Genomic DNA, 9,032 nt, shown 5'->3' with positions numbered 1-9,032 from the left:
TGCATCATTTTGATCTTTGTTTTCCATGGGCTTGGCATTCCTTTTAGCCCCTTGTTGGAAATTGATAGGAGATGCAACCATAGTGTGGTGGATAACTTCGATGATAAGAACCATGACTTTGGGAGTTGACATACTCGGCCATTTCTTCAGGTAGTCCTACACAAATTTGTTGCGTTTGCTCGACAAAGTCTATCTTTTGAAAGACTGTAGCTTTGAGATGTAAATCTCAAAACTTGTCCACATATTTGTGGATAGACTCTTTGGACAGTAGCTTCAAACTCCGCCATTCGGTGAGCACGTTATCTTTGGTGTTGCTTGCAAGGAATTGCTTCATGATAAAAACTCATAGCGTTTTCCATGTCTTTGGAGTTTCAACATTGCCACAAAGGCTAGCCCATCACTGCGAGCAGATTTTTGAAAGTGCATAGCTACATGACGTAGCTTGGAGGACTTAGTGAAGCCATCGTCGCCAAAGGCCGCATCAAATTGCTGGATGAAGGCCAATACTTTGTCAGTAGCACCAAAGGTGCCATCATAGGTGAGAAAAGAGATACTCTTTCCTCCTTTGAACTTCTTAAGCTTATGGGACCTTTTCCAAGCAGAGTAGGATTTGTGATGTCCTCTCCTCTTGTATTCTCTAGGAGAATAACCGCTGCTTTAGTCAAAAGAGGAGGAAGGTGAAGAAGAAGGAGAAGCGGGTGACCACTTTCTTGCCTTTTGCTTCCTTTGTTTCCTCTCTTCCCTTTTGGAGTCACAAGAAGAAGAACTATAGAATGATATTTCCTATTGGGGGGAGTTGAAGAATGTTGAGACCGCCGTCTTCTTCGTGGAGCCACATCTTCAGAGGAATTTGGAGATTCACTTCTTTCTCATTCATTGGATTCCTCCTCTTCTCTTATCGGAGAAAGTCTTCTTTTGGAAGTCTCAACAAGAGGCTTCCTAAGCTCTCTCTATTCTTGGAGAGGTAGGAAAATCCCATAAGCACGAAGCTGTTGGGTAATGTAGAAGGCGAGGACAATCCCAGCACAGGCGAGAACTGTCCCTTAGAAGGCTGAACAGCGGATCAGTCACACCAGCAGTAATTACCGCAGGCAATTACTACAGTAACTCTTGGGAGCTATAAATAGGACCCGTTACATTGTAATTAAGCTTCTTAGCTTCGTAGTTGTTCTGAGCTTTCTCGCTTCTTGGCTTAGTTGCTTGTCTTCTAAATTTAGCTCTCTAAGCATTCTCGGGTTACAAACTCTTTGCCTCTAGCTTCACTCTGTAATCATTGCTTCTGTAATCATTTCAACTTAATACCATTATACACTGTACTAGTTGTCCTTGAGCTATTAAATCAAATCTCAAATACTCTTTCTAGTCTTTCAGTATGTCTCTCATTTCATTGCAATCTTCTAGTTCAGTTATCTATTTTAGTCAAGTCAATTCTCTATTCGAGTCTCACTAACTGAACTGACGACATAACCAATAGCTTTAAATTCTAACATTAGAATCAGCTGTCTGAAGAGATCAGCTCCAATTCCATTTCCCGATGGTTAGAGCTGTTCGCTCTTTGACTAGAAAACTCTTATCTTCTAGTTAGAATTTTCACCTGTACTGATGGCGCCCAAAGCCAGTCGTGGTCGTAAATCATCAACCCGGTTATGCACTGATTCCAACCGCGTCGACCCTATTCGTGAGGAATCAGAAAGAGAGTCTGATTCTAAGACAGGCCCGGTGGCTGAGACTGAGGCTCAGGATGAGCACAATTATGCTGATGAGACCAGGAACTCTCAGCACTCAAGTCATTCCAGGAGGAGAAGGGCTGAGTAGGAAGACATAAAACCAGAAGTTCTAGGTCCATACATGGGATGTTGGGGCCAACGGCAGCAAGGGTAGCCGTCACAATTCCAACAAAAAATCCAGAGAAGAGACAGAAATTGAGACTGAAGAAGAAGTTGAATGGAACACTGACACAAACCACTACAAGAAGTCTTCAAGACGAAGTCACGCTCCCAAGGTCAGAAGAAGCAGAGACGATGCTGATCGACATAATTATACTTCTTCATTGAAAATCTCTTTCCCAATGTTCAAAGGAGGAAAGAAAGACGATCCATATGTTCATATCCAAGCTTTTGAACAGTATGCTGAGAGAAGCCACAAGAAGAGGAGGTGCAACAGTAGCAATTCTTCCACTAAGAATTTTGATTCTAGTGAGACCTTAAGTAGCTCTGAGGACAACTCAGATGAAAAGAGAAAAGACAAGGCCAAGAAGGGGTCTTGGTACAGAAAGATTGATGAAACGGCTCGACGGATTGCTGAAATTAGCCAGGCCAGACAACCACTTAGGAGAATGGAAACTTGGTGGTGAAAATCTAAAGATCATGTTTCCAATGAATGTCCACATTGTACCTATTCCAACGCATATGGTCATTTATGAAACAATTGTGGAATTTGCATTCATCACTTCAAGAAGAAAAAGGATTTGTCTGTATTAGTGGCATTTAGCAATGTTGAACCAGCCAGAGTAGAGACAAGTAGTGTACCCCAAGAGGAGAAACCAGGTACCAGTGGTATTGGTATTGGGCGTGGCAGATACGAGGGAGGTATTGGCCGGGGCTGAGATCGTGGTAACTTTCAAAATCGAAGCCTTAACTGTTATACTTGTGGCAAGTATGGGCATTATGCGGCTCAGCGTCCAGAAGCACTTAGTACTATGGCTATTGAGGAAAAAGCCCCAGAGCCAGTTCCAGTATGAGAAGTTACACACAGTGGTAGTCATTGAGGAAATCCTAGATGAGCTGGCAAAACTAGTCAATTCTAAACTAAAAAATGGGCTCAACAGAGAGAGGTATGAAAGGCAAAGGGCAAAGAGAAGGTAGTTGATGAATGGCATGAGCAGAGAGAACTGGCGGCTAAGATCACAAAAGATCTAGCTAAGAACCTACCAGAGCAACCAGAAAGTTCTGATACCCGGGTCATTCAGAAGATACCAGCCCAGCCTTCTGAGAAAACACAACCAGATTAGTCAGGGTGTGGGATTCCTAAGACTATGCTAGCTACATTTCAGGGACTGATGGAGGAACTAGGGAACATTAAATCAGATATGATTGCAACAGGAAACAATGAAGGAAGCAAAATGGGTACCAGAACAAAGGAGTGGCACTGTGCAGATAGTCCCAATTCTTCAAGTTCTGATAATAACTCTAACCAAGAGAGAGAAGAAATTCATGTTAAGATCTGTGAAAGAATTCAGAAGTTGATATTTGAACTAGATGACATCAGAAAAAATTTGCCTGAAGCAATAAAATTCATTAGAGAGTGAAGGAGGGCTGAAGAGGAATCCAGAGTAGTTGACTTAGCAGCTGTCACAGATGATGAAGTGCCGGTGATCTAGGTAGACTACAAGGTTAGGAAACAGTGGGAGCCACTATCCGGTGTCATACTAGATGGAGGGACACGAGTAAACATCTTGGGGGCACACCTTCAACAAAGAATGGGTATCACAAACTTGAAACCAACACCCTTCAAAGTTTGAATGGCCGATCATCGAGTTGTGTAGGCAACTGGGATGACAGAGAGTATGCAGATAAGGGTGGGAAAAGAAAAGTTCAAGACCAGCTTCTTGGTACTAGAAGTGCAAGGCGCATATGGGATTCTATTGGGGCACCCATGGTTGCAAATGGCACAGGCTGTTTACGCCTATGCCAATAAGACTCTGACAATATAGGGCACCAGTAGAAGAATTCCAATCTAGACAAAAAACACTAGGAACTGGAGAAAGGCACTGTGACCAGAAGAGCTTTTCCAGAAGTATGGAGTAAAGAAGAGAGGATGCTGGTAGCAACAAATATTTTTCCATTGGCTGAGATAGACCTAAATGCAGTATTATTTGACAAAGATCAGGCTAAAAAGCAAAGGAAGCAATTTCCTGGTCAGTTCATTGAACTGAATTCTAGAGAACGACCAGTTAAACTAACTAGTAGGCTAGAGAAACCAGTCGACTCTAAAGAAGAATTCTAAGATTCCAGTACAAAAGTGGCTACTGAACAAGTACACTCTGAGGAAGTTACTGAAGATCAGAATGACAGTCCAAAACTAAGGGGTCCATCCTGGGATTATGTTAAGGAGTCAACCAAAAGGAAGGGAGGTGGAACTAACTGGTTGCTTCCAAATGATCAGGAAATTGAAGAATGGAACCTGGGTTCTGAGGAAAATCCTAGATTGATCAAAGTAAACAAGCATCTGAACCCAAGAATGAAAGAAAAAGCTCGACTCATCTTCCAAAAGTACAAAAGACATATTTGCATGGGAACATACTGATCTGAAAGGAGTAGATCCAGAGGTCTGAACATAGAATACCTCTGAAACCGGATGCCAGACCAGTGCAACTCAAAACGGTATAGAATGAATCCAAATTATGCTAAGAAGGTCAAAGAAGAAATCGATAACCTTTTGAAGGCTGGATTTATTACTGAAGTCGCCAGTAGTGAAACTGGTAATTTCCTATTGTGGTAGTGCCCAAAAAGAATGGAAATCTCAGAGTTTGTGTGGATTATCAAAAGTTGAATGCTCAAACCATCAAGGATCCTTTTCCATTACCTTTTATGGACATGCTTCTTGACGAGATTGTAGGCCGTGAGATGTATAGCTTTATGGATGGCTATAGTGGTTATAATAAGCTATAGATTGCTCCTAAAGACCGGAATAAAACTACTTTTATTACTGAATGGGGTGCATTCATGTATCTGGTTATGCCATTTGGTCTTTGCAATACTCCAGCGACCTTCCAATGATGTATGATGGAAATATTCAGTGAATTTCTCCACCGATATCTCGCCATATTTATGGATGATTTCACTGTATTTTCAACTGAAGAGAAGCATTTACTCTTTTTGGAAATGGTTTTCCAGCGTTGTAAGAAAAAGTGGAATTGTCTGAACCCATTCAAATATGTTTTCTTGGTCTGGAAAGGAAAACGAATGGGATATATAATGTCCAGGAATGGCATAGAGATGGCCAATGATAAGATTAAGTGTGTCCAACAGGCCAAGGCACCCTACACAAAATCAGAGTCAAGTTCATTCTTGGGATACATTACTTTTTATAGAAGATTTGTTCATATGTTTGCTTCCAAGGCATTACCCTTGTATGAGCTCACAAAGAAGAACAACAAGTTTATTTGGACTGCTGAATGTGAGGAGAGTTTTCAATGTTTCAAGAATGCCATTATCAGTTAGCCAGTACTTCAACAACCAGATTGGGATGTTATTTTTCATGTGCATGTCGATGCTTCAGGACTGACAATGGGAGCAATACTGGCTCAACTTGAAGGGAGGACTGATTATCTAGTGTATTTTGCCAGTCTCGCAGATTCAATCAGATTGAACAAGGATATACCACTATGGAGAGAGAAGCCTTAGGAATGGTTTTCAGTGCTACTAAGTTTTGACACTATTTTCTGGGCAAGCTATTTCATTTTTATGTGGATCATCAGGCATTATTATTTTTATTAACAAAGTCATCAAGGAAGATCGATCAGATGGATGCTGTTCCTGATGGAGTTTGAATTCCGCATATTTCACCAATCCGATAAATCTCATTGTGGTGCTGATTTCCTGTCTTGAAGCACTGAAGGCTACTCTGAAGTATCCTTGAGATCTGAGCCAGTGGACGTAGAGCTGTTCTAGGTAACAACTGAGAAAAACACAGATCCAGAATGGTATGATGTGTATCAGTTTCTTTCTAAAGGAGGATTTCCAGAAACTAGACTCAGAATCAGAAGAAGGCTTTTATTATTAAGAGTCTGAAGTTCACCATCATAGGAGGATTACTCTATAGACTGGGAGTAGATGGGGTTCTTCAAAGGTGTGTGCCAATGGAAGGAAGAATGCAAGTTATTTTCGAGGCACATTATGGAGATTTTGGAGGACATTTCTTCACTGATATTACTTACAAGAAGATTTTGCAAGCTAGATTGTGATGGTGGAAAACTCTAATATCTGATGTTAGAAACTTTTGCAAAACATGTGATATATACCAGAGGATGGGTAGACCAACAAAAATTGATATGACTCCTCTTACTCCAGTTCAAATTCATGGGTCCATTCAAGAAAATCACTCCAAGGAAGAACCGATATATATTGATGGCCACTTGTTATGTCACCATATGGGTAGAGGCCAAGGCTCTTTTAGATCACACCGTGAAGTCCACTGCTATATTCTTATTTGAAAATATTATCTGCCATTATGGATGCCCTATGGAGATTGTGTCTGATCAAGGGACACACTTTATTAATGATACTATGGATATTCTGATGAAAATGCTCTGAAAAAAGCACTAAAAGTCAATGCCATATTATCCCAAATGCAATGGGCAAGCAAAGAGCAATAATAAAACCATCAAGACCATTCTCACCAAGATTGTGCAGAAGGAGCCACACCAATGGGATCTTAAGCTCCAGACTGCTCTATGTGCCTACATGACAGCTTATAAAGTCACCACTGGACTAACACCGTTCAGAATGGTGTATGGTACTGAAGCTGTAGTGCCTATGGAATGCGTGATCCCCAGTCTCCAAATGGCGGTTGAGTATCGATTGTATTTCAATCACAATCTTAAACATATACTGGAGGAATTAGCACAGCTGGATGAGTTAAGACAACGTGCTATGCTAGAATAGGAAATTGTTCAGCAAAGAAGGAAGCACTGGCATGATAGACGAATCAAAGTTAGGGAGTTCCAGAAGGGTGACTTGGTTCTGCTCTATCAATCCAAACTGGGCCCTAAGAAACCAAATTTGAAGATAGCTTGGGCTGGTCCGTATGAAGTTGACTGGGTGTTTTCCAATGGCACAGTAAGGCTCAAGGATTTATCTAGATTACTACTGCCAGGGGTTTATAATGGGGCCAAGATCAAGATATATTTTTCTAATGAGAAAGAGACTTCCAGAGAAGAAGATATTGGCATTTTGGGAACTGATGGCTAGGAAAATTTAAATCAGCCATTCTAAACCTCTTCCATGTACAACCAATACCAGAGCCAGTCATCACGATGTCAAAAAAGTCTCAGTACGGCAAAACAGTGTTAGTGGGGGCAGAGACAGTAAAGTATCAGAACTAGTATCAATTTTTATGGGGAAAAGAGCCAGTGGGACTGCATGTGTTAATCATTAAAAGGAACATGGGGAGTATTAGCCAATGCATGTGTGCCACGTCGTTGACAGTGCACAATACTCTAGGAACTGTAAGTAGTGGAGCTTTTATGGTGTGAACGTGTATAACAATAAGGTGAGTGGGCATTCTTCCTCACAAATCTCCTGCACAAAATTTCGGAGGTCACTTGGAGGGCCATATGAAAGAGAGAGAAAATAGAGCGCGTCCAATGAGCTTGAGGGCTACGTTACGTAGGAAAATACGTGGAAGGACTCAAGAAATAGGAAAATAATTTAAAAACTTTCACGAATCTAGGATTGTGGCATCGTAACGTCTTTGCTTTTACTGAGCTGTTAGGTGCATGTGTGGTCCCACTGCTGATATTCTCTTATGGTCATTAACGTACTGGAGGGTGGCCATTAAGCCCGCACAAGATATTGGAATTGTAAAACACTTTCCCTCCATTAGGATTCTTTCAAAGTGAATCTCCCTCCACTAAAGCTTTTCTCTCAGAGCTATGGCTTCCACGTCTTCCCGCCCAAGAAGCTCTAGGTGTTTATGGTCTCTCACACCAACTAGCAACACCTTCACTTTGCCTAGAAGGCCAAGTAGAAGCATATCATCAATTACAATATCAACTTCAATAAGTGCAGAGAACCAATGGGTTGGACAAAGGATAAACAAAGGTTCATGGATCCTAATGCAACCAAGAAGAGCCAAGAGGTCTAGTGCTATCAATGTTTACCGCTCAACATGGAAGGCCAGAGTGTTGGATTTCAAAGTTGAAATCGACAAAAGATCTGTAAAGGAAGTTCTTGTTCAGCATGTATTTACCCATCCAGACGTGATAGCAAACGATGGAAATGTGTCAGATATACATCAACTACGTTGCAAATGTAAGTATTCTTCACATCTCAACTGCATTTGATTTGTCATTTCACTTATTGATACTCTCACTTTAACTTTTGTTATATATTTTGCAACGTTTATCCCTCTTCTTATGAGCAATGGCTCCATTCTTCACATCTCAACTACATTAGATTTATCATTTTCACTTATTGATACTCTTAGTTGAACTCTTGTTTTATATTTTGCAGATGTTTATCCCTCTTCTTATGAGCAATGGGAGCTTGTGGAGTGCATAATAGGCCTCTTCCTTATCGTTCATGCCCACATTGGTTCTCTACAGAATTCAGGGAGAACCAGCAAAAGCCTGGCTGACGAAGGAATATTTTTCTATGACCACTTCTACCAACTCTACCCAGGGAATAAGAATGGCATGTTGGTGAAAGTGCCTCTACCAACCGACTGGAACACTATGGATGGCCGTAGGGAGAAAGATATTTTGTGCAAAGAGTTGGATGGTCGGGTTGAAATAGTGTCAATGTAAGAGAGATTCTTGTGAACCCAAGTGTATACGAGTGACTTTCAATACATGAAGTTTTTTTGAGCTCTTTTGTCAATTGTGGTCTGTGAATATAAGTGTTCTTGAAATACATTTCTTTAGCCATTGCCACATCTCTCTCTCTCTCTCTCTCTCAATGTAAGGCAACACAAAGACATGATAGAAGAGTCATCTTAATTCATTAGAAAGTACAAACTTGTCCGTGAACAATGGACTGAGATACAATTTCTATAAGTATGGAATCAAAATGACTTCAAGGTAAAAATCAAAGGTATGCCCTTCAAAAGAGGGTGGTGAGATAGTTGTTCCTGGTGGATTTAGGTCTCCCTTTTCAGGAGTATCATCAACTAGTAGTGTATTATTTGCATCGAAGGGTACATCGATTTGGCTGAATGGTTTGTACAAAAGATGTAAGTTGGGTTTTTTAGGGTGGTAGTGGCCCTTGACGATAATGCATCTTCTCTGATCATACAAAAAGGAAAAATCTGCC

The 9,032-nt window shown here is 40.9% G+C and overlaps 1 protein-coding gene across 1 annotated transcript; it reads left to right on the top strand.

Annotated features, from left to right (window-relative positions):
- The first annotated feature begins 6,332 nt into the window (after positions 1–6,332).
- LOC147444291 (uncharacterized) lies at positions 6,333–6,665 on the top strand. Its single transcript, XM_086528094.1, has one exon. It carries the CDS (start codon positions 6,333–6,335, stop codon positions 6,663–6,665), a length of 333 nt encoding a protein of 110 aa, XP_086384220.1.
- The last annotated feature ends 2,367 nt before the right edge of the window (positions 6,666–9,032 follow it).

The sequence above is a fragment of the Adiantum capillus-veneris genome, chromosome 13, assembly GCF_014529385.1.
Source record: "Adiantum capillus-veneris isolate H3 chromosome 13, ASM1452938v2, whole genome shotgun sequence".
In the NCBI taxonomy this organism is placed as follows: Eukaryota; Viridiplantae; Streptophyta; class Polypodiopsida; order Polypodiales; family Pteridaceae; genus Adiantum; species Adiantum capillus-veneris.
This window is presented reverse-complemented; position numbering and strand designations above follow the sequence as displayed.